This window comes from Coccinella septempunctata, chromosome 1 (genome assembly GCF_907165205.1).
Source record: "Coccinella septempunctata chromosome 1, icCocSept1.1, whole genome shotgun sequence".
Taxonomy (NCBI): domain Eukaryota; kingdom Metazoa; phylum Arthropoda; class Insecta; order Coleoptera; family Coccinellidae; genus Coccinella; species Coccinella septempunctata.
The window spans coordinates 13,689,472-13,717,166 of NC_058189.1; the positions used below are offsets into that span (position 1 = coordinate 13,689,472).

A 27,695-nucleotide genomic window follows, 5' to 3' on the forward strand; every position below is an offset into this window, starting at 1 on the left:
TTTATAATATTTTGATATAATAATTATACATCTATTGATCTCTTAAGACATTTACTATGTAGAGGACAAGTCAAATGAAAAATAGAATAATCAATTTTCTGGAACTTATTCTACGATGACATTAATCTAAAATCCTATGGTAACTTTTGGCATTTATTCACCATAAAAAAAATTCTCTTTATTTCAAAATACCACCACGTTTTTGGGTCTCCCAATAGAAGGAAATTCCTTGTCATCCTCTTCATTCACATGCAATCTTTCTGTTTGTGGAAACATTCAGCTTATTATTTTAGTCGTTTAAATTCTGTAGAGAATTATCTAGAGAATTTTCGGCTGTTACCAACCGACTTTAGTCGATATTGAGAGAGTTTTCTTAAGAAAATTTCTCCTTTTCAAAGGTTCTAAAACTTAAAAATAATAAACCTTCACGTCTAACAGAGAGGTAGGTGTTGATGAACAACATTTTGTTGTAACACGCCCCTCCCTCTGGTCCCTCCACTTTCTTCACATCCAGCAGAAAATCTAATAGTACAAACGACCCCGATTAACCACCTGCACGTCTGGGTTGCGGGTCTGTCTAAATATATCCCCAAAAGAAAACAGAAAGAGGACATTATTGCCACATTCCGACAACCACTTCAAAACATGTGTGGTGCCTTATTAACTATACGGAATTCCTCATTTAGTTTAAACTTCCCCCGGTCTCAGATGTCAAGGGGTGATTCCATAAGTCATTTTAATGTCATGCCCTAATAAATATTTAACCCAAGTGTCGAGACTTGGGGCGTCGATATAGGGTCTGGTTTTGTCGTTGTCGTTCATTATTGGACCATCATCTATGTATTATATGAAGGGTGAGCTTTCGATGTGTACGTATACAGGGCGTATATAAAGATGGGGCTTTTTTTAACAGAAGGTAGAACTGGTCAAAATAAAGAGTTTCATCAAAAATGATCTAGAAAAACTTTCAATGTAACAAATTTAACTTTAACGATTTAATAAAATGACAAATTTCGGTACCAACTGATAGAAGAAGGCACAAGTGTTTTTCCAAAATTGTCATCACAATCTTCTTGTTCCAACACACCAACGGTATTAAGCATATATTCGTAAATCTGCTAACCCCTGAACCCTTTTAAATACAGGTACTTGATGATGGCTCGATACTCCAATTTTTCGATTTTCACAATTTCGATGGACATCTTCTTTCTTTTAATTTATTGCTTAACTCTGGTTTACTTTTTTGACCTCAAACTTCACAATGAGACTTCTAATGAGTTAGTGTTCTTTGCTATGGTAACGCAACATACTTTTTTTTAAGCATGGAACTGGTCTAGGCTAACTAGATATCAATACATCCTCGTATACCTACCTAAATCTTTCAATTGGGCGATTCGTGCTCAAAAATATCAAAGCATGCAAAAGCATTTTTTCTAATTATTGTTGTCGTTCCCTAGTTGAATGAAATCCGTGAATCCAGAAGTATCAGTACGATCACCATGAAGAGCTGTTTCTAGTAATAATTAAATTGAAGTTAAGACCGTTAAATTCTCTCTTGAGATCGCGAGATTGGATGATAGAATTGTGTAATTCCGAATCTTTACGAATACTCGTTATAAAAATATTTTCAAGAAATCTTAATGAAATGTAATGACAGAGGCACGCTACAATCATCCCGGCTGTTATATTGTCATTATAAAGCAATTTGTTCAAATTAGCAGAGCTCGCGACGAAGCCTTGAATTCATATAATATTCACAGCGAATGATTCCCTTATAAAAACTAAATTAAATGGAAAATGCCCGAGAAATTAGCGCTTTAAGCTATGAATCTTAAAAAGTTACAGATCACACCACACATTAAATAAAAGACACAGATATTTTTTTCTACAACGTTGAATTCCAACGAACATAAATAATCATCCAGTATTTTTCACTCAACGAACTTATTCACCTTTCAAATAGATAAGTAGAAGACAAAAAAATACTGGAACAATACTTCCAATACTTTACTTTTCCACTTCTACGTCATCACCCTTCCAATCGGATTTTAATTGAATTGCAACTTCTTTCTATACCTACTCTTAATTATCACAAAGTGGTAGTGTTATTTTACCATAAGTGACATTGACTCTTCAGTAAACAGAACGTCTGCTAAGCCATTTGGCTCCGATTCTGACTCAGAATATTCACTAACAAGCCAAAATTTAAAATGATCAATGCAAGTAAAGCGAATTCGGACCTTTATTGCTCAGAATATGGGCTTTTTATCCCCTTTTTCATAGGGGTAAAAACGTTCAACTCAATGAACTTTATATGTATTTCGTGAAATTTCCTGTATAGAAGTATGTATTTAGATATTCAAAATACTATTAGAACACCGAGCCTTTCTTGTTGGTAGTACGTGAATATCCCTAAGTAGAAGCTTCGTCATAATGATATAAAAAAAATACCTGCACCGACTCGTTCCCGTTCCCTTTATTCCTATCTAAATAACATGAAAACTCCTACAAAAGAAACGTACTCCTATTTGACCGCGTTATCAGGTTGATATTCTGTATTTGACTAGGACAAATGTTTGTCCAAGACACGCTCGTTGTATGGAGGTTTTATTTCAGATAAATAATCGGATAATGCTGCTCTTAGAAGTAGTAGATTGAGGAGAATAACCTCTACGGCCAAGTGTTGTGGGCGCGTTCTGTCTTCAGGGTAACCTGAGCCGCAAGAACTTTGAGATCGTGACTTTTGCCTTTCCATACCGTTACTGAATCTGTATGGAGCGCCCTGTTTATAATGTAACGTGAAAAAGACGTTCGTCTCCTAGGTAATGGTCTACATAATACGAATGACCCTTCCAATATGTCAATTGAAACTTCTATATGTTTTTTTTTCGATATTACCTATACTCCATTCACTTTTATTTTAGCAGTCGGTTTGACACATTTCACTCTGTATAGTACGAAAATGTGGGGTTATGACGCTTGTTAAAACATTTTTGGGTTTTAAATCAGCGCTATGTTGTCCGTTCTACGTAAAAGTTTCTGTTATTACGTATTTTATCACAATGTCGAATCTCTTCGGAAAATATGTGACGAACATTATTGAAGTTTATGCCAACTGATTAAAGGCATACCGAATCCAGTTATTCGCATGGGAAATATAAGAGATCAGTATAATATCATAATATGCACCAGCTTGAGGAGAGTTAATGTTCGTTATCTTCTTTGGCTAAAGTTTGAATACGTTACATCAGTTGTAGATTTCAAAAATATTAACCCGAAGATGAAATGCATATGATGCAGTCGTTGGGAATGGGTATCTCCCGAAGGAATTAACAAATAATTACAAGAATGTTAAATTCTTCAACAAAAATATCTTGCATCATTATAGGTAAAACGAATTGAAGGAAGTTTCAATCAAGAGGACCTTCACCTTTGAACAAAAATTTCACATGAATAAACAATTAGCAGGACAACTGGCGCGTATTTGTGGATGTTCATCTTAATGCATATATATAATAGCTATAATTATAGGTATTTTATTGGTACCTTAAGACATTTACAATGTATAGGACAAGTCAAATGAAAAATAGAATAGGGAACTTATTCTACGATGACATTCATCGAAAATCCTTTAGTAAACTTTTCACATTAATTCACTAAAACATAAAATTCTCGAATGCCACCACTTTTTTGGGTCTCCGAATAGAAGGAAATTCTTTGTCATCCTCTTCATTCACAATCTTTCTCATTGTGGAAATATTCAGCTGAAATATAAGTCGTTTAGATTCAGATGAAACATTATATAAATTCTCCTACATCGAATATGTTCGCTACCGTCTGACGTATTGTGGATTTTAGAATATAAGGGTATAACTATTTGAATGAGCGGGCCTGAATTCTAAATAGCACTTTGTCAAACCCTGTCTCTTTTTTCAATCACTTTCGGCATTTTCGTCATATTAATTGATATTAGTTGTGGCAACGGCGTTATAACATTAACGACATTTCATGAGTGCCAACCTTACTCCGTTCTAGTTACAAAAATTATTTCATGGCCAACCGACTGCTAAAATGAATGTGAATGCAGAATAGAAGTTCAAGCATTAGCAATCAATATACAGAACATTAACATTTTTTCTCAGATATTCGTTTACTCCCTTCATGAAAATCTGTTGAACCTACAGCAAAATCGTACCAGAAACACTTTTTTTTATTTAGATTAAACGAGGTATCTGCAAACAGTGTCATATTTGCATAAATGTCTACAGAAAATTTACCATCTATTTTTGCAATTGCATACCTTATAAATCGAATTTAAAACACGCTTTTAGTAACAGAATTGAAGCAAATCTCACATTTGGCATCATTATGTAGCTGTCAGTAACTTCCGAATTCAATAACCCGATACCTGTTAGCGCAATAATTCATAAAAGCGTAACAAGAGATGAGAACTCAGGAGCTAATTGAACAAAATTCATACAAGAACCGTTGTGACGGATATTTTTGAAGAGCAATAAATTATTTCGGGACATTGCAGTTGGGCTGGTCACAATCTCTACCTCGAAACGTGAAACAATTCCTCCTTGTTTTAATTAAATGAGAAACAAGAATAATTGAAAGCCAGAATCAAAATTGTCCGGATATCCATTAGTGAACGCACTCGAATACTTGTGTGATTTCTGGACTTTTTATTGAACAAACAACTGTTCCCCACGAGATGAAAAACAAATCGACATTTTTATTCATTTATTAATATGGAGGTACTGTTATATAATTATTTCGTTCAACCGGTAAAAATTCTTATATCGGAAAGAATTTGGCTTTAATGAATCTCATGAGGAGCCGCCAAACATTTTATCAGCGAATTCTGGATTATATTTCATTTAAATTCCTTTATCTTTGTAATGGGTAGTGTCGGTCTCAGAGCAATGGATTCCCAAAAACCCAACGATTTTTTCAGTAATTCCTATAGTCATTTGGTTGACTACCGGTAGATTCGGGTGACTTGGGACAGTCCTGTAACTTGGGACAATTACCCCCCTTGCAGATTTTTTTGTTTCTTACCATTTATGAGTGAAGGGACAAATTTATAAGATTGTGTAGCGTCTTTTCGGTTAGTTTAATAATTAATTCCTGGTGAGTTTGCCGTGACCAGAGCGTTTGAATTGACAGAAAAAATTAACGAATTCAGGAGAGTAAAAGCGCGTTTTTTTATGGCCCTTATACTTTCTAGTGTCTTGTACATGTGTTTCACTTTGTGCATGTGTAATTTTTTTTTCTGGATACGTGGGATATTGGGATATTAGATATTTCATGAAACAAGGTTGTTTACAAATTAAACGACAACGCAGATCTCATTCATTTATTTTGTTGTTTCATAGGGTGACTTGGGACAATGCCGAATAGATACAAGTGGGGCATTGGCAGTAGGAAATATGCCGATTTTTCGGAGGATATTATTATTTACGTTATTTGCACAAAGAAATCACCAAAGAATAAAAGAAATCAAAGTTCCCTTGTATTGATTAGTTTTTTTACATTAGAGTTGCAATATATTTACTTTCGCTGTAATAGGGGTTTATCATTTAATTTCCTTACCGAATTTCAACTATATAATCACAAATTCTAATTTTTCTAAACTATACATCGTCCTAAGTCATCTATTTCATTTGAGAGTTGAGAAATTAATAGATTTTAACTTATGTGCCAGCCTCCCAAATAAGTGGGTGACAAGTATATTTCATTTTTTTCAAAATTTATATCCGAATTCTGAAGCTTGGTATATATCCTAATCAATAGTCTGAGTCATTAAGCATATTCGAACCACTTTTTCAGATAAAAATAGGTCACCGTTTGTAAAATATGACAAGTTGAATTCAACAATCGTTTTACAGGGTTGGCAATGGTTTGCACACATGCAAACTATACAAAATGAACAATATCATTTATTTCAAACTTCACATTGAAACCAAGCCAATGAATTTCGTCACTTTTCTGTCTTCTATATTCAGATCTTAACAAAAGTTGAATTCGAATATGTTTAATATAAGATGAGTTTGACAATTTCGTAATTTCTGGTGAGTAGGTTTTGTTCTGAAAGTCGATCGAGTTAGGGACACCCTGTAAACATGCACACTCTATTCGAACACTGACATTCGATTTATAACTCATTAAGCCCAATGCTTTCAATTATAGGTTTCTCCTGCATATGGATAGAAAAGCAATAAAAATTTTAATGGATCCCCTTTATATTCATATTGGCAATATTACGTCTGTCTATTATTCAGATGATGAAATCTCACTGGTACTGGAATATCAATCAAACTGATTGGCTTTCATTATTGCCCCAGTAACTCTTTATGTATTGAGCTTTGATTGTAATTGATATGCCGTCTTCTAGAGAAGAAGTTCAGGAGGAGATTGTTAATTTCAATTGAAACTCGATTCCATTGCTGGGCCACTACAAATGTTCTCGATTACTGCATTCATCCTTTACTTTTTTAAAACAAAGAATTGTTTTTCGAATCTGGTTTGTAGACTAGACTTTTGAAATAAATTGAAAATAAACATATTTCCCAAGGTTTTAGATAGTAAATAGAATAGATATGTAAACTAATAATTATGCAACAAAGTATTACAAAGGGAATTGTGGTCCAGACATAATGAACAATAATATCGAAATATCAATCATGACTGGTTATCCAAAATATGGATCAGCTCTAACTCAATGAAAAAAAAAATTCAGAACAAATATTGGAAATAATTTTTTCATTCATTAAATTCTTTTTTGGTATACGTCTTTCAAAGGTGCAGCAGCTCCTATATTATTCTTTATTCAACGTATAATCTGGATAGATATTTTCAGGTTTCGGTTTTTGTTTTAATCGTAAAAAAATTTTCCCTAATTCTTCTAACATCATTTCACCGAAAGACGTTAATTTTTTCCAGTATAATAATAACCGCAATTGCAAGTATTGACTAGTAAGTGTTTGCCTCGAATGTCTATTGGGTTTTTCGAGCATCAAAAACACAATTAAGAGGTTATTTTTCTGCTAATGATTCAACTCAATTAATGAAATTCCGGAAGTTCAGTCATCTAACCGCGGTTATCTTTAGCGTAGTTTGTGCAGTTTCAATTTGCTGAAATTATATCAATTGTCCACAGGAAGTCGTAAAAACTTTTTGCTAATATCACCCCTCAAACTATATGTCTGAGCTAGTCCACCACAGGATATAAAAATGCCCCAAAAGAAACAAATAATATTTTAATGAAACAGGGTCGGCTAAGGGTTAATTTCAGATTTAACTAGCGGTACCCCTCTATTAAAGGTAATAAAATATCTTCTTCTGTCCGCTTTGACAAAATGGTCTCACTTCTTAGTTGAAAAATGATTTTGGGTTTTTCGGTGAAGTTACCTGCTGAGGCAGAAGGGTGTTTGGGAAAATCTTAGACTGTGCTCGTAATAAATCGAATTCTACGTTTTGCACTTATAGACCGATTTTTGAAAATGTTATGAAAGTATACTACGAAGAAATTATAAGATTTCCTTTGAAAAAGAGAACTTCTGTTTTTTATATTTTATAAACTGACTGTAATGCTATAAAACTCTTGAGTTATCCATTTCAATCTGAGGTTTACGTATAATACTGGACGAACAAAACAAACAAAAGGTACAGACAGCGTGCAAAAAACGTAACGTAACTCAATAATCACGTCAATATTTCTTGTACTAAGAATTTTTTAAGATTTTCAATTTCAAAAGCAATTTATTATATGCTTTTTTGAATTTGATATTTCTCACCCTCTACGCCCAACAGCCCTCTACTTTATTTTTTCAAATGGGAATATATGGATTGTGATACATCAAATGAAAGGTGATTTGATTACCTATTCAGCGATGCAGCTAAAATTAGAATTGGTTGTGCCGTTTTTTTATTGAAAAGTTACGAAATAATTTACAATTTATGATTGGAGAGTACTGCAATCAGACCATTGAAATCAATAACAATAACAATAACAATAACAATAAATTTATTCTCAGAATCCAGAATACAAAGAAATGAGAAACCGTCAAACAAAGAGAAAACTAGAATTACATTTCAAAATTCCTATAATCATATTTCAAAAACTCTAATACTGAATAAGGTTCAATATCGACGATCAAGTTGGTGAGTTTTTTCTTGAATCTTCTGAAATCCATTATATCTAATATGGCTTTGGGGACACTATTATACAATCTGATACATACATATTTGGTGTTTCTTTCTGTTAGAGTCAGATTATGTTGTGGAAAGTGATAAGGAACTGTTCGCCTGGTATTATTATTATTTTTGGAATCTTCAAAGTAATGGGGATTTTTTCTGGTATAAAGAATACTCTCCATAATGAAGAGTCCGTAGAAAGTAAGAATTCCATTCCTTCTGAAATGGCCCCTACACGTTTCTCTATATTTTAATCCTATCATGGCTCTTAAAGCCGATTTCTGAAGTACAAATAATTTACTGGCATCAGAACTGCCACCCCAAATAACGATTCCATACCGAAGCAAAGAATCGAAACTTGCAAAGTATATGGATCTCAAAAGATTCACATCCACCCGTCGAGACAATACTCTTATCATGTAAAGAGCACTATTTAGTTTTTTACCAAGTTGTAGAACATGTTCACACCAATTCAATTGGTCGTCCACATGAACTCCCAAGAACTTTGTGGACTGTGCTATCTTAACTGATGTATTGTTGAAGACTATTTTTTCCGGAAAATTCAATTTGGATCTATTAGTTTTAAATATGACGCACTCTGTTTTTTCAATATTTAAATTTAGGTCATTTCCAATACACCAATTTTTAATCAATTCGAAGACAACCTGCGTTCGCTCGATACCTGACTGGAGATCCCTATCTTTCACAAGAGCATTTGCGTCGTCCACGAACAGCAAAATAGTGACAACATTCAGGACAAAAGATGATATAGCCGAAGGTAAATCATTTATAAATACTATAAAGAGAAGGGGCCCAAGAATACTACCCTGAGGTACACCCACATTCAGAATTTTGTCATCAGACGTGTGAACTCCAGCGCCAATGGTAACGGACACCCTTTGAGTTCTATTGCTCAAGTAACTACGTATCAACTTAAATCTCTCGCCCTTTACACTCCACAACCCTCTACTTTTCTTTTCAAATAGGAATATAGTGACATACAGCGTGCCAAAAAATGAACATATTCCTGTTAAAAAAAAGTGGAGAGGTGTGGAGCGTAAAGGGTGAGAGATTTCAAATTCAAAATAGCATAGGGAAATTACAAATTCATGGATTTGTGGAAGTCCCTTAATAATAATTAGTGAAAGATTAATTGATTGCAGTACTCTCCAATCAATAATTGTGAATTATTTTCTAATGATTTAATAAAAAAAAACGGCACAACCAATTCTACTCTAAGCCACATCGCTGAATAGGTGATCAAATTACTTTTCATTTGATGTATCACAATCCATATATCCCCATTTGAAAAATAGGGGTGCGGGGCGTAGGGGGTGAGAAATATCAAGTTCAAAAAGGCATACGACAAATTGCTTTTGAAATTGAAATTTTACGGGTGTCAGCATTTTCCTTAATAATTCTTGATTATCTTGATACAAGAATTATTGACGAGTTACGTTATTTTTTGGCACGCTATATCTAGTTTTCAATGTATGTATGAAACTCAGCTTTCATTATGACGAAACGATAAAGACGGTGATAATCTTCGGGACTATCCCGAAAGGATTTTTTCCTCATGTGTGTAGAGGTAGGCTACGAAAGACGTCTACAAACACATGTGTGTTACTCAGGGCTGCGTAACATGATACATGAATATTCCCGCCCAAATTGTCATCTCGAAAGAAACGGAACATTCGCCCTGAGGGAAGAGGATAATGTTACATTTTGTCGGTTCGGAGTCTACTACCTGTTCAAATCTTTTCAAGAGTCGATGAAGCGAAAACGCATCTCTTGCAACATTTAACTTTAGTAAGACCCCCAAGTAACAATTAGTTCGATAATTAAAGCTAATGATGTTTGGAATTCTTAATTTAACATCATATTACTTATGATAGGAAATATATGAAACACAAGACATCAAAGGTATCCACACTTCAGTCAAGAAAGAATTCGATGAACTATTTTGACAATAAAAATAACAATGCCTCTAACAACAAAATTATAGATTCTGAAGATATTCATTTCATTTTGGGAATTTCGGATTTAATTCCTTTAACTTATACTCAATAATAATATGAAGTCATATCAGAATTTTCGAAATGAAAAATTGAAATCATAGTCAAATACTAATAAAGTTCAAATTAGAAAAAGCTGAAATTATGCATTTTAATATGGTTATATGCAGTCAACATTAGAATTTAACCTTATTAATTTCAAGTTGGAAGTACATTTTTTTTAATTGATTTGGGTGCTTTTTCAATCCCATCACAAGTTTAATTCCATTATGAAAAATTGTGAGAAGTCAATCGATCTTGAAGAAAGAATTCAATTACAAAATTTCATGTCTCTTAAAACCATCGAGTTTTCAGCGATTCCTAGTTGAGTTGTCCTTACTGCTTACTGCTTACACCATCACAAAAACTGTCCTTCTTCTTCCTGATGTCACATAGTTCTTTTGGAAGCTTCACATACAGTAAACAGATGGGAAAAACCATTTCGACAAGCATCTTCGAACCAATGATCATGTTCGGACTTTAACGCTGGGCAATCTACATTTGTAATGACTCTTCCTTATATTGTATCAAATAAAAACATTATACTGAGCACTCTTAATCCCATTCTTCGTTTTTGCTCAGCAATTTCCTCTCCTGCAATCATTATCGACAATCAGCTCGAATCTATAACTGCATATTTGGCCATAACCATCCATCTAATTTTTTTCAGGTGATTCATTTATCGTTCCATTCAAGTTATATTTTATCGGCCTTCTCAAACAAGCAGAAGCATTTTAAATCAACCCATATAACGCAAGACCTGTCCGTAAACGACTTTTATTCCCTTAATGGTGTTCAATTTCAACTCGATATATCAAGTACCAACCTACGGCACATCTGTTCTGCAAAACATGCCGCCTCTACTGGGAAAATTCATAATTTGAACGATGAGAGGTCATTAGAACTAACCAAACAAGTTATTTACAAAAATTTCCGATGTTTTAACCATAAATCTCTGGAAAAATTTTGCCCTTTACTCTTGAGAGTAGTTTTTTCAAAGTGCTGTATTGGAATGTTTTATAATGTTGTAGTGCTACAAAATCATTTTCCTAGTTCACAAAGCAATATTCATAATCAACAACAATATAATTCAACACCTCTGACTAAATTATCATCATGCACAATAATTGAGATATACCTAACTGTAGATTGATATAAATTACCACCTTTTTACGTCAACGATAGTTGCTTAAGATGATAAAAAACTTGTTGACTGGATCAATAAAATTGTTAATTGTAAATCAAGAACAAAAGGTTATGTAATCGACTTTTCTTAATAAGATAAGATGTTTGGAAATATCACCAATCAAAAAAGATAATATTTAATTTATAGGTTATTTTCTTCGCTGTCCGATCTTTTGTTATGCAGGGTGAATCTTTGACACGTACAAACATTTCAACAGTCAATTTATGAGTTCGAAAGAAACACTTTTATTCGATCTTTTTTTTCTTATAAAAAGATATAGGCATTTTAAGTTTTCATAATGAGCTATGCCACCCCTACAAAAACAAAATTTCCTTCAGAATAACAAGCTAAATCTATGACACTACACATCTGTGGATCTTATAATCAGAGTTGCATTCAGCCAAAGTACCCAATTTTCCGAATATTACAGTATTTGTTTTATTTTTGAATATCAAATTAGGTACTCGAAAACGGCGCATTATAGCAAAAAATTTGATGAATAATTTTATTTTACAAAACGTTCAAATATTCATTAGATAGCATCCAACATAGTTTCAAGGGTTGGGTTCTTTGAATTTTTGTATTTTTTTGGACGTAATGGTGATAATGAAAAACTGTAAGACGTGGTTGATACCTTGTGTTCGAAAAAGATTCATCAAATAAATGAAAAACTATATTCCGAAATTCATTTCATTCGATAGAATGGGAGTGAGATAGAACTAAAAATATTTTTCTTTATGGTTTTTCAACAGCCTGTATCTTTCAAACCGATCCGATTCGGAAAAAATAGTGTGGAAAAAAAGTGTTTCTTTTGACCTCAAGAATCTAATGTTGAAATATTTGTACGATTCAAAGACATGAACTGACTTTATAGGTACCGAAGAAACGCTTGAAAATATCACCCAGTAGGAGGACAATCTCGGCATTATAATCTTTCACGCCGATTCGTTCCAATGGGGCGTGGTGCCATTATCTTTTTCTGTGATCGAAGGCGGTGAAACTAGTCTACTTTTACTTGGTTGCTTCGAAGCATACGCTGAAGTATGCAGTCGACATGTTGCGAACGTTAAACTTCCGATATGAGCCAAATGATAAACTGTGTTCCTAATTTAAATTGACACACTTATGCATTTTCATTCGCTAGATTGGTCAATTAAGGATATTAGATGGTTCTTTTCTGTGATGAAATGAGGCAGTTGCTGGAAAGATGGGATATCTGATACATACAAACTAGTACTGAAGGGTTTGAGGTTTTCAAGATCAATATATTCGATTAATGCATACCAAATTCCATAGATTTACTTTTCGAAATTAAAGAAAGCCACTTACCTATTTAGTAGTAGAAAGTGGGTGGAAGGTTAATTTGGTAAAATCTTGCATTCTTTCCAATGAAGTTTTGTCGTTTTGTTCTGGGACTTGTATCAATGTATCTACAGGATTTCTAAATGAAACTTTCATCTCATTAGTAGGTATATCTCAGGCTAGAATTTCGATATTTGCTTCACGATTTGTCAGATATACAACGCCACGCGTCTAATAGCGTGTAGTTGGGGAGCCGACGATGCTAAATCGGGATTAACTCTTGGAGACCCAGTGGATTTTGGAGATTAGATGATAGAAAGAAAGAAAAGGTTTTATGATGTATGCACTTTCAGCGGTGAGTAAAGCGTCTGCAGGTTCTCAAAGATGTGAAAAAAAAATCGTCAGGTGTACATACTCGAGCGTGTCAGATTAAGATACTCTATAGGCCCTACGTCTCTCTGATAATAAATTCATGTAAATCGTTAATTGTACATACTCGAGCGGTCAGATTTTCATACAGATGGTCAATCTCGATGTTTCAAACGTGTTTAATCTGACACTAATCATGGGGGTTGTCTTAATCTGACAATTTACAATTTGAAGATGTTGACAAGGCATTTTTTTTCAAACCCTTCCTGTACCTATAATGATTTTTATCTCCATTATGAAAGTTGTAATATTAAAATTCTTAACAACTTTTGTCTGAAGCAATTTTACATACCCCCAACCGTTTTCGAGTTAGAGGGCGATAAGTGCGAGGAACTTAGCCACTTATGCGAAAGGTCAAGGTCAATGCAGAAACTCAGTCTAATGTGCATTCATCGCCATATATCCCGAAAACTTTCAAACGTAGAAAAAATTGCTTCGGACAATATTTTAAAAAAATGTTAGGCCCTACAACTTTTATAACGAATGCGAAAACAATTTGAAGCCTAAGAGAGGAGATAATTAAAAAAAAAGATTTTTGGGTCCTTTACGGCTAATTTTTATTGTTTCGGCTTGCTGAAACTGTCAGATTATATTTTTTTCGTTATTCTTGAATCATTAGCTTCAATATAAGAAAAAAATCCACCGCGCTCGAGAATGTACACGTGACGTCCTTTTTCTGCAAATTTGGTGCCCTCCCACACATTTTCGTCACGCTCAAATTGTCAAATTAAGAGAATATATACTTTTCAACATGATATTAACCACATAAATCTTAATCTGACATTCTACCAACTATAGAGCCGATATTTTTGGATATAAGAAAGGGTTATACGAAATGTCTCGCGACGTTTTTTTCGCTCATTTTTAAGATCTCTAGAGTCACAAACTAAAAGGCATATAAACTACCCTTTCTCCAGGTGGTCCTCTTGAAAAGGCAAAACGTGAACTTATTTCTCTTATTCCTCCAGCTCATCTCGTACATAGACATTTTATATTGACGAATTTTATTGGACGTATTGTCATCTTAATTGTCGAATAGCACGTGCTAAAATTGAAATTCCCCAATTGAGATATGCATATTAGTCATGGCTATAATTTCGGGAACGAGCTGACTCATGTATATAAATATAAACGGTCAATTGAAATAAATGACAATTGAATCAAATTGAATGCAGAAACAGAATAATGTGAGATAACAAAGAATAACAAAAATATTCATGTTATGAGGATAGGGGTTCATCGAGGTTCATAGGCGCCGATAAAGTTTTTTCATGGGCAAGATAATATTGAAAAAAAAAATTTGGATATCGATTGAAATTCAATCTGGGATTCTGCATTTTCTGAAAATTTTTATTGTTTTCACTGCCAATCTCTGAAACGAAATCAATTGAAAAATTGAAATCACCGATTTACTCCTGCGTAAATTCTTGCACTAATTTGTCAGGAGCAAATCAAGTAGCAAAAATTTTTGTCTGACAATGTACTGAAAAAAAGGACTTTCAAATTATAATTATGTGTATAGTAACGGTTTGGGGTCTATATCAGACTCCTTCATCAGACGAAGGTAAATTTCTGAAAATCTTTTGAATTATAGCTTTTATTTCACATTAATTGTCAATACATAGAAACTTTGATTCATTTAATTTTAAATTACCGGAGGACAGTTCTTTCTTCAGTGAATTGATCCAAATATGATATATTCCTATTGAACAATTGGCCAAATTATTATTTTGATACAACAAAATACACGTGGACTCTTTAATCTTTCGTTTATAATGATCCGGTTCTGTCATTGAAATTTTAGTGTTATTCCAATCCATCATGTGGTTTGTATTAGAACAAACATGATCTGCGATCTGTGTTCTATTAATTTCTCAATTTTCAATATTATTTTTATTTTCGTGTTTTCTTATTTCTAGAGGTCTAGACTTTTCACATGTAGGTATAAGTATTAAAACAAATACAGGGAATGTTGTAAATACGATTTTTTTTCATTCAAAGGTTTAGTTTTTGTTAGTATAGATCTTAAATCATTTTGTCTTTTAAAAACAGTTCTTATGTTAAATTTGGAACCTATTCTTTTCATTTTTTCTGAACGGTCATTAACAAAAAAGATAAATTTGGTTTTTCTTGGCGCTTTCTTAGTTGTTCCTGATCATCAGGATTTTGGTTAGACATTTTTCTTTCTAAACTTAATATTGTTTTTTCATTAAAATCTGTTATAGTTTTAATTTGACATTAATTTCAATACATAGAAACGTTAATTCATTAAATTTTGAAATTACCGGATGACAATTCTTTCTTCAGTTAATTAATCCAAAAATGATCTATTCCTATTGGCAAAAAATTTTGTTGATTGAAATTGGTTGCGGAAGAGAAAGAACTTTATCTTCTGTCTTGTTAGTTTTCCAAACTTTTATTTCTTCTGCCGAAGAGTCCTTGGTTAGTTTTTCATTAAAACACACTGTATAGTGATAGAAAATTATTGAAACCATTTTTTGATTTTTTGGCCATCTTATATCATCATTATTTTCCGGTTTAGTATTTGATCAAGTGATTATGTATCTGATTTTCATTTCTTCCTTTACTTCGTTTGATACTAATTAGAGAATATAAACAGTGAATATGAATAATTATCAAGAATCTATTAATTGAAGACATGTTCTACATCAATATGAATATGAATATGAATATCCACAGGCGTCTCACAACTGATTTTTTTTTACAGTGGACTCTCAACAGTAACTACAGAACGGGGCGTTACACCAGTCTATCTCAGATGTCGGACAGGAAGAATAACGTGGTTGTATCCCAGGGGAGCTCTTCGGGTGCTCCTACGCCTTCCTGGCCAAGATAGAGACTTCCGAGCGTGCGTCAAGGTGCGCGAAGATGGGAAAAAGCCAGCGGCAAGATTGTTTCTGGAAGGACCCAGGTCTCTGTTGAAATTATATTCGCACAACGATGGAAGCACGAAAACCATTCGGTAAGTTCAAAGTCGTGATTTTTCTACAGGAGAAGATTACCTGTGCTCGTGTGTTTTTTTCATCACTGGGAAACTTGCGTGATAATCGTGGGATAATGTTGCGGCGACTGTCCTCATTATGCAATAAATTGGTTCGATGTGTTGAAATGAAATAAATGCGGATTTTATCGAATTATTTCGTAAGTGAAAGGCAGCAAAAATAAAACGTTTGTTTCTGTCCCTATTTTCTCAAGTTATAGTTTCTCCCTCTATTCTTCACATGCGTGAAATCAAGGCCTTGTATATGACTTTATTTTTTATTTTAGTTTGAACATACAAAAAATTGTTGTGATCTATGCAATTTTGAGGGTTGAAGTTTCGTTTCCAGGTCCTCTTCTTCAATCACGTACTTAGATCTCGGATTAAAAATATTCATGCATGTGAATTACAATTATACAGGGTTAGAACTATTTAGATGCTGACTAAAGGAATATCGAAAACCGTTAAAAATAAAGGGTGACTTAAATTACAAAAAAGTAGTACACCAGTATAATCTTCATATAGGATTATGACTACACACCAAATTTCGTGTAGTTATCTCCAAAAACAAAAGAGTTATGAAGAAAAAATGATAATCTTCATTTTCAGTTTTTTCGAGATATCTCAGGAACCATCAGATATTTGGGAACTGTTTACACCCACCCACTCATCCTTGAATAACGCAACTTTTTCGTAATTTAAGCTACCCTGTATTTCTAACGGTTTTCGATATCCCTGAAGTCCCCCTCTAAATAGTTCTACCTCTGTATAGGGGAACTTTCGGGGAAAAATGAAGAAGAATGTCCTGATGTAAAGTCAGACTTTTCTTTTCGATATGACCATGTGTTAAAACGTTAAATGTGTAGATATCAGGAAAATAAATTTTTATATGCTATTATAAATATAAGGCTAAAAACAGAAATAAAAGTTCTTCTGAATAGGGAATACTCCTTCTGCCGAATATGATATATTGTTTATGAAATATCTTTGAGACGTCACATATTGAAATATCCATTTCAACCGTTTCCCAAAAAAACAAATTTTAAGTACTCAAAAATGAAAAATAAAATCGGGTATTCCAAATTTAAAGCGTTTCGATTCTATTGCACAATATGGCAACATCGACTGAAATGTGCGTTGATAATAAAGGAAAACAAATACACTATCTTGATGAGATAGACAAAGATGGCTGTCTATGAAGTCTGCGACGAACGAGGAAGGTCGTAAAATTCTATGGGATTTTTATGGCCGGTTGCTGTCGAGGCGCGGCAGTGTATACGCGCCTTATGCTGGCTGTAAATCAACAGCTGTTATTTTATAAACAAGCCATTGTTCTTATTATTTTCAAGTAGGCGCTGTTGCCAAATCGTAAAGTAGAAACGAAGCGATTTAAAGTTTAAAATCTCATATTTGAAGAATGATTTTGAATAGTTTCCGCCGTGCCGTGAAAAATTCATGAATGAAACTCATAATTATTCAGTTTAAACTTGCATATGCTGCGATAATTCAAATTGAGGAATATTCCCCATTTCTGAAGATTTATACGGCTAAAATTGCCAATAGGAGTTCGGAATCAACTGAAATAACAAAAATCGTTTGTTTGCATCTTGCGTCAATTCTTTTCACATCTAGATAGCTACGTAAATTGCTGAGTATTATTTACGGTGAAAGTTTCACAACAAATACCCATGATTAGAGTCGTTTTCAGTCTGCGATCTTTGACCTCGAACCATTCTGAAATGAATCCTTACTTGACGAAATAAACAATGAGAAAAATATATATGGGTGAGAATATCTGTACCTGGCAATTTGTTGCCACGTTAGCAAGACAATGCTCCTCTTGTTAACGAAGCTGTTATAAATTTCTTTTCATTTATAACCATTGAAATTTGACAAAGATTTGTCGAGGGAAAATATTCTTTTTCCAATCACGACCAAGAGGGATAATTCCGAATAACTTTATTGTAACATTTAACATTCCACTTCAATAAAAATACATATTCTTTTTCCCATGTGATTTCACTAATCTTTATGTTCTTACTATACATTCAAGGAAATTACACCTATCGTGTAAATGGTTGAGTGTTCAAATTTCCTCAGTTTGAAAAATGCAGAGAGCTGTTTTTCCAATTCATTGATTTATAATATCGGTTATTTCATCTGTATGCAACCTGAAAAATAGGGATGATCAATTTCGAATGAAATTATGAATTTTTTTTTATTCCAGGTGTTTCAATAGTAAAAACGGCCAAGCTGCAATCTTTGTTGAAGCAATGGAGAATGATGGCGTGTCGAAAGTTGTGGCAGATATAGAATATGACCTTCAACCACTTCCTAGAGGAATACATGCATACGATCCTAATGAAGGTGAGTTGATATCAATACGCTCATTACAAAATCTGAAAAAATTACTGAATGTTTTAAAAGAATGGAATGGACGCCTGATGCCTCTCACCATTTAGATAATACTCAAGAATGAGCTGAAAATTCATGAAAAAACTTTTATTTTTATTTTACTGGAAGTAAAAAGTTTTTCATCTTCAGTGAAGCGTGAGATGAATGTCGTAAACAGAAATTCTTTTTCACGACTTACTTTGCATTCATTCGTTCAGCGATCCAATCTAAATCAGAATCTCCGATCTAAATTAGTTTCCTGCACTGTTCAAATGAGTACCTTTCGGACTATCATTCAATCTGAAGCAATTCTCACGGTGAATTGAATATAAATATCCTAGTGAAAGCAATTTGTGCAACAAATACGAGTGAGTATGACTCCAACTCAGCCTCTGAGGGTTTCGCAGAAAAAAAAGTGAACAGAGAAAGCGACAACATACAATCATAAAGTAATAACTTTATGGAAAAATAACTTCTTTATAGGTATAAATTTGATCTATTGGGAGAAGTAGAAATGTAACACACATTCTGTTAATAAGCAAAATTTCGTTTCTTTGCTTAATTTTGTTGGAAACTGAGAAAATAGTGTTTTTGGATTACCATAAAGTGTTTTGTAAATATCCATTATTCGAATACATGAAAATAAAAGTTCTATCCTACTGGAGAGATTTCTTGTACAATTTCAAGAAAAAAAGACCTATAAAATAAATATGAGACTGCAAATGCTTCGTATTCAAGATATACTAGGTGTTACTTAAAGTTTTAATTTGAAATTCGAATTGTTCATTCAAAGGGCATCAGAATTCTAAATCTTTTTTTTTTATTTCAGAATGTCGACCATGTACAGCAGAAGAATTAGCGCATGCATTCTGTACAAGTGATTTAGGTGAGTTTTAAAAATATAGAACATATTAACATCATGTTCAGTTGAAATCTGAACTCAGAATGTCCAATCCCCAATCCCAAAATTTTGAAAATATGATTCCCACTTGAAGAAATTGATTTGGTTCTGGCAACACAAAGTCTGCCGTATCTTTTAAAATCGTATACTATCGAAATACCTTTTATCAAAATTGGAATTCCAGATGAAATTAATATATCTCTACTAGTAAATGTTACAAAAACAGTCTAAAAAGTATGTTTGATATTGTAGAATAAACGTCTCGCTACCAGAAATCGATCACAGCCTGTTATAAGAGGTCTCAATTCTCAATATTCTCATTCCAAAATCCTAGAAGATGCCTTCGGTAACTGTCCAGCTCCACAAAAGGTAATCAAGAAATTATCGTTATAAGGCAACAACAACATAAATATTTGAAGAGAGCATTCGAGAGAATCTCCATACACTAATGATGTACACATAAAATGGAAGCTGCGGATCCACTTTATGCAGAATAATCTACCGATCGTATCGCAGAAACTGGTTGAATAACACGTGCCTACTAGATTCAACGCTTGATCAGCACGTTCCTATCGAGTAGGTATGGACAACGCCCTCGATTTGCAGTTATTAGTTTATTAGAACACAAAATTATATTAACAGACGAGTGACGCCACATTTTCTTCGTTATTCGGCACTGGTTGTTAGGTGGAGCTGAATGACCGGAGGCAGCTTTTCGAAATTAAACATCGGATCGGAATTTACACTTTTTTTCGGTGAATCTGATACATAATAAGGTCGACTTGAAAGAAAACAAGTGAAATAGGGTTACTTTAAAACCAGCAACATTCAATATTTTTTTTAGTGAGCATTATAAAAGAGTGGGACCAAACCCAGTAACCAACCCAGAAAAATATATACCGCAAACGTAAAAACTTGGGCGGAATTTAGCCTTCAATTTTAGGGCTTCCTTCAGTTCCCTTTTCCGTAAGATTAAAAGAGGCTTTAAAATTAATTGTATGTACTTTAGTTGATCATGAAACGGGAAACATGGTGAAACAGTGAGGCTCTTTCATATAATTTTCCCTGCTTAGATATAGCTCCCTGAAGATGGCGCCCGAAAAGCAATTTTAAATTTTTTTCTTAGAAACCAGAAAACTGTCAGAAAAGAAACTGTGCAGACATTCCATGGTAGCGAGAAGGAGATAATAGTTGGGAAGCCGACGATGCTAAATCGGGATTTACTCGAGCGTCGTGGAGACCTTGTGGATTTTGAAGATTAGATTGTAGAAAGCAAAAAAGGTTCCATAATGTATGCACTTTCAGTGGTGGGGAAAGCGTTTGCAGGGTCTCAAAGATGTAAAAAAAAATCGTCAGGTGTACATACTCGAGCGCAGTGGCGGCTGGTCTGTGAGGGCTATAGGGCTACAGCCCCCCATACAAGAAATCACAAGAAATCAATTCTTTTATGTTATTTACCTTCCCATACGATTTTAAATGAAAATATCACATTTCAAGGTTATTTATATAATTTATTAATGTAAAACTTTCATGCGACTCCTGCAGTTTTACTTATTTCAATCATAATCTAGCAGTTCGTCCCTGCATGGGCGATGAATCGTGTAGCCCCGAATTCTTGCATTCGGACAGTCATTCGGCTCCAGCCGCAACTCTTCGTGTCGGTCGTTTTAAGGAGTAAAAGGGCTACGATAAAAGTCGCCCCTATCGGCTTCAGTCTAGCCGCTGCCCGCTAGCGTATAGACAACCTAGCGTTTGTTCGTATTTGTTTACGCTTTGAAATCATGGCGGACAATAGTGTTCAAAATATTTTAAAAACTGATTTCGCGAGGCTTTCGCTGACGGAAAAAAGCCGTATTAAACTGCTGGGTAGACGTACTCCCGATTTAAATTTAAGCCAGGCAGATAAAATTTCTTACACAAGACGATTCTCAGGACAAGTGTATAACAAGTGACAAAACGTATGGGCAAGGGCAGGATTTAGAGACTTGAAGCACCTTAATGAAAAAATTAAGAAGCATGAGCTATCTGCCAAGCATGTAAATTGTTCGACAGAATTAGCTTTCCTGGTTACGACCAATATCGCTGCTCAATTAGATTCAGCTTACCGGAATAATATTATTAAGCACAACGAGCAAGTAGATAAGAACAAATATGTTTTAAAAATAATTATAAATTGTATCAAATTTTGCGGAAAACTGGTTTTAAAATTTCATATTTTTATTATTATTCTAAAAGTAGCCCCCTAGTGAACTAGATCACGAGCCGCCACTGCTCGAGCGTGTCAGATTAATATTCTGTTTATGTCCGTGTCTCTGATAATAAATTCATGTGAATCTGACAGTTTGCGTGGTGGGGCTGGCCGTACGGAAGAGTTGAAAATGGTAAAAAAACTTTTTTTCAAGCGTGGGAGGTTTTTAAAGGATGTTTAAGTTTATTGAACCCAAAGGAAGCTACTCTTCAAGAGACTGACAATTCGGACGTGACGCAAGGTTTCAGCGGTTCTTTGAGATTGCAAAAAAAATCGTTACTTGTACATATACACGAGCGTGTCAGATTTTCATACAGATGGTTAATCTCGGTGTTGCAGACGTGTTCACCCATTAATCTGACACTAATCAGGGGGGTTTTCTCAATCTGACAGTTCGAAGATGAAAACAAAGCATTTTTTTAAATATCCCTTCCTGTACCTCTAATCATTTCTGTATTCATTATGAAAGTTGTAGATAATAAAATTCTATACAACTTTTATTTGAAGCAATTTTACATAGTCTTAACCGTTTTAGAGTCTAATGTACATTCATCGCCATATATTGCTTCGGACAAAATTAGTGGAAAATGATATGCTCCACAACTTTTGTAATAAATGCGAAAACAATTTGCCCAGGAGAGGAGATAATTCAAAAAAACTGATTTTTGTGACCTTTATGACCAATTTTTATTGTTTCGGCTCGCTGAAACTGTCAAATTATATTTTTTCCGTTATTCTTGAATTATTAGCTTCAAAATAAAAAAAAGCCACTGCGGCCGAGAATGTACACGTGACTTTTTTTTCGCAAGTTTGGCGCTCTCCCACACATGTTCGTTACGCTTAAATTGCCAGATTAAGAGAATATATACTATTTGACATGTAATTAACCACATATATCTTAATTTGAGTATGTACAATGATCCTTTTTTTACTATTCTGACAAGATTTCTCTCCCTGTATATTAATCTGACAAGCTCCAAGCTCGAGTAAATAAATCCCGAATTTCTCTCTTGGGCTTCCCAACTTAGAAAAACTACGCTACGCTGTTAATAAATCATTTTTTTCTCGAAAACTTACTATTTACTACTACTTACGTTACTTTAAGTGAAAAAATACAAGAGAAATTATTTTTTCAAAATAAATCAAGCGATCAAAAATTGATTCTTCATCAATGACAAAATATGGATAAAGAAATAAGTTTATTGCGAAACAAATTCTAGGCGTGGCTTTTTCTACCCATTGCATTTATAGGGAAACACGAGGAAATTTTTTTATTGCCTTCTCGCTCCTAATGAATGTCCGCTCAATTTCAGAAAACTTTCCGGTTTGTAAGAAAAAAATTGAAAATTGCCACCTGGGTAGCTGTATCTGAGCAGGGAGTGGTCAAAAAGAGATGAAAAACCGACACTATTTTTGGACAAGGAATAATTGCTTGATTTTTTTTTACAACTTTTACAACATTTCCATGAATTTATATCATCATTATAAAAATTATAATGATACACTTTCTAGCTTCATTTATGATGTATGAAATCACTTCGCGCATGATGAAAATCTTCAAAACACCTTGGCAGTATTACAAATAATCGAGTGGGAATCATATTTCGAATGAGGTTGGCAATAGTACCAAAAAGGCTTGTGACCTAAAAGATTTTTTCTTTCCAGTTACCAGAGGGATAATTCACGGCGTAGAACAACACCACACCGAGGAATTATCGCAGATGTCCATCAAAATCACGAAACTCATCAGGAATACCGTCGATGAAACCTTCAGTGACGATATCGAAACGAACGAGATACCAGAAGCTGAGTATGACAAGACGAACAAGAAAATCACCATCTCAGTAGCACAACATTGTGGAGTGTCACATGGCGTAGGCGAGTTTGTCTTCATGGCTCGAAGAAAACTTGGCGACTTGAGGTTGCAGTGCGCGCCAAGGTTGGAGGATTGGGCCAAACTGATTGGTTCGCTGTCCGAAGAAGGCAAAGCCCATTGTGTGCTGAGAAGTTAGGTTAGAATCCCATGGAAGAAAACCCGTTTACTTCAATGCCATATGAGAGAAGTCCCAATTGATTGAAGCCTATGTTTCGAATTAAATAGGCATAAAATCCATATTCAACTTGGATCCACTTCTACAAAAATGGATCAGGTTTTCTTAGATTCCTGCACCATAAATAAATTATCCTGTCCCGTGCAAAAAAACTTTTTCGGACAGGTGAAACCTACGATTTCTGTGATTCCTGCTGTACATAAGTTGTAATTACGAAAAAATGATTTACTTAACTTGTAATTTTGTATATTAGAGTGAAAAAAGGGAATGAAGTATGTGCAATACTGTTTCGGAAATATATATCACAAGATAATATATATATCCCTTTTCCGTTAATTATTCATGTCTGTCTTCATATTGAAGCTGTGTTTGTAAATTATATGAACTGTAATTATTGTAAAGAATCACTTATATGCTTATTCTAACGTTACAGAGAGCAGATTTTTATTGTTATCCAAAAATATCACTACAAAAATTTTTTGTTGAAATTGAGAAGAATTCAAGGTGCCAAATGAAAAATCCCAAACATAAAAACACTTTTGTATTTAAGTGGATATTCTTGGAATAGATCTCAATCACACTTGAACACTAAATCCAGATCCTTGGATTAGTGCATAATTTAAAAAAATACACCTTTTATATTATTGTTGTTTCATTATTCTTTTCTGTTTTGAAAAGAGTTTGAATCATTTTGTGATTATTATTTTTAGGGATATTATAATGCAATGAATAATTTCTGAGTACTTGAAAGCCATACATATTATTATATAATTAAAGATGCTGTGATAAATAGATATATTTAAAGTGAGAATTGTTTGCAAATTTATATTATAAAACTTTTGAAATGATATAAGAGCGTTTTATTTCATTCATTATCAGTATTTCAACTCATATTTCAATGAACAAATTCAGACTGTGCATACAGAAAACAAGAGTAGGGGTACAATATCAATACAGGGTGTTTTCAAACATGAGACTTTTTTACAGAAGTACATCTAAATCTATCTGACTAGTTGCATCGAGTCACTTGAAAAAATTATTGTATCGAGCGATTTAGGATGAAAAAAGTGTAAAAAAATTGAGACAGTTTATTGAAATTGCTTATTATTTTTTCTCTATTTCATCCCATTATTAATACGATTGTTGGAGGGTTCGAACACGAAGAATATTGGGAAACCTTTGTGACATATATATTCAGTTGGGCAAAACAAAATTCTCTATACACTCGCAAAGAGTATTCGAAGAACATACTCGAATTGATTTATGTATTTCTGTTTCTTATCAACGCATAAGATCACAATTCACACATTACATATTTCCAATACAGTTCCTTCTAGATGTAATGTTAGTGAAGTTACCATAAAATTGTTAGCTGTATGCGTCCCGATTGTAAATCTGTGATTTAGTTTTGCCTCAAATTCAAACAGGATGATAGTTCAACACCACCGAATTTCAAGTTGTGGTTCTTGGTTATCCACAAATAAAACTGAACGGCAGCATGTTGAAGAAATGAAAGTTCTACACTCTTTCTCAAAACCAATATATTTTGACACACTAATAGTCGCTTATAAATAGCACACATTCGTAAGTCGTACAAATGTATTCAAATTATTTTTAAATATCAATTGACAAAGCGCTACCTATAGTGGGAAGAAGGAAACCGATCCCATATCTCCTAAAACCTAAAACAAAATCGAATCAGTGATTACACCATAGTTTTACATTTTACACATCTTATATTTAACTATCAATACAAATTCATAATTCATTTGTGTCAGTTATGACACCAGAACAGGTTAAATACGAGCATCTGGAGTGTGCCTAAAACTGAATAACAGGAACAGGATTCAATTCGCCAAGCTCATTCTTTTGTGTTCCAGGTTGAATTGAAATCTGATCGTTGAAGTTCAATCTCCAGCATCATAACTATGTAGGAGGATATACAGGGTCTTTCACGAGGAACCTCACCCATATTTATACGGGAAACTACTGAACGTATTTTCATGAAATTCAGCACTCATAAGTATTTCACGATGCTGATGAAATCTAAAATATTTTCAAGGCATGAGCACCTCCGGTTTTTCCGGAAATGACGTCAACTTCCGTTTTTCAAATTAGAACACCATTTTTTTATTGCAGAAATAGATTCCTTAGAAAATTTCAAGTTATTTTGATGTAACATTTTTCAGTTTTGGTTGGAAAATTCTCTCTGAGCGGAAAAATTCGAAAAAAAAATCGAAAATACAGCTCCGCTGAAACAAGAATAACTTCGAGGTTTTTGGATGGAGAATTTTCATTTTTGGGATTTTTCAAGATGTAAGATTGATGTATCCACTTTAAAAATCGAAATCGCGATTCATGATACAGGGGGTGAAAAAATCGCTTTCAAAGTTAGGGATGACAAAATCGTGAAAAATCAATTTTTTCAAATTAGAACCCCATTTTTTTATGGCAGATATTGAATCTACGTTAAAAAATAATGTGAGTGTATGTATCACACCCTTGCCCTAGCTAAAATGGATATTTTCTGAGTTATTCACAAAAAACTGTTTTTCGTCTTGAATTTTCAGCTATTTCTTTTCCCTTCACGCCAAAAAGATGAAATTTTCAGGAACTGTTACTTAAACCATGTTTTAGATTTTACTACCCTAATATGCAAGAGAAAAAAGTTACAGGTTGTTCCTAAATAGATGATTCGAATTTGTATCGGAAACCTCTTTATTTCTACTAATCGGCCATCGGTTTTCTCTCCAGTGATAAATAAATAATTCCTTATGAACCATATGCAAAAACTTACCATGTTTTACATTCTTTTTTTTAATGATAGATATCATTAATTACATCTGCCAAATTCCTCTTTATTCAGTAGTTTTTGTGTTTACTATTAATTTGGTGATAATTCATATTAAGTTATAAAATCGATCACTATGCCTAATTTTACCAATGAAGATTATTTAAATCTCATTCTACTTCATGGAGAATGTAATAAAGTTGTAGATAGAACGATTCGACTGTTCATTGAGAGGTTTCCTGACCGACCCAGACCAACGAGAGATACCATTAACAGAACCATGACAAACTTGAGAAATGTCGGATCTTTCGTTAAGAGTTCTATACACAGAGAAAAAAGTGTAGTAGAAGATGAGAACAACGAAATTACAGTTCTTGCACATTTTCGTGTGAATCCTCAAAATTCTCTCAAAGATGCCGAGATTGATCTGGGATTATCTCAATCGAGTGTTTGGAGAATATTAAAAAAACATAAAATGCACCCATATAAATTCAATAGGGTACAGCATATGAAGGAAACTGATTTCGTCAGGAGAACATAGTTTTGCGAAGCTATGATGATTCGATTTCAAGAGAATGAAAACTTTTTGGACTGTATAATTTGGACAGATGAATCTAAATTCACAAAGAATGGTTCTTTCAATAGGCATAACAGTCATTATTGGGATGAAGAGAACAACCACCACTTCAGACAATGGAACTTTCAAGAGACCTGGAGTTTCAATGTTTTTTGCGCCATCAAAAATAATGCAATTCTCGATGTTCACATTCATGATGGGACTTTAACTGGTAAGATAGAACACTACACATGTTTGCATTATTTAAAGAATGTTTTCCCTTAGGAGATAGATATTCTAACATATTGACTCAAATAATTGAGCCGCTAGTACAGAACCATAATGACTTATGGTATCAACAAGATGGCGCGCCTCCACACAATTCACTCAATGTGTCAAATATCCTCTACAGGCTATTTGAAGATCGATGGTTGGCGAACAATGGTCCACATCTTTGGCCACCACGTTCTCCCGATTTAACTCCTTTAGACTATTATGTTTGGGGTAGGATAAAAAATATTGTCTACTCAACTCCCCTGACTGATAAAGAGGACTGCATAGAACGAGTCAGAAATGCGTT

At 33.8% G+C, this 27,695-nt stretch overlaps 1 protein-coding gene across 1 annotated transcript in view; it reads left to right on the top strand.

The window, feature by feature from the left end:
- LOC123320763 (meteorin-like protein) overlaps positions 1–24,618 on the top strand; it is a 57,417-nt gene extending 32,799 nt beyond the window's left edge. Inside the window, exons 2-5 of the mRNA XM_044908176.1 lie at positions 15,902–16,156; positions 18,402–18,541; positions 19,398–19,454; positions 23,383–24,618. Coding sequence (XP_044764111.1) covers positions 15,902–16,156; positions 18,402–18,541; positions 19,398–19,454; positions 23,383–23,729 — 799 coding nt within the window. The 3' untranslated portion in view covers positions 23,730–24,618. The remainder of the gene's footprint in view (positions 1–15,901; positions 16,157–18,401; positions 18,542–19,397; positions 19,455–23,382) is intronic.
- The last annotated feature ends 3,077 nt before the right edge of the window (positions 24,619–27,695 follow it).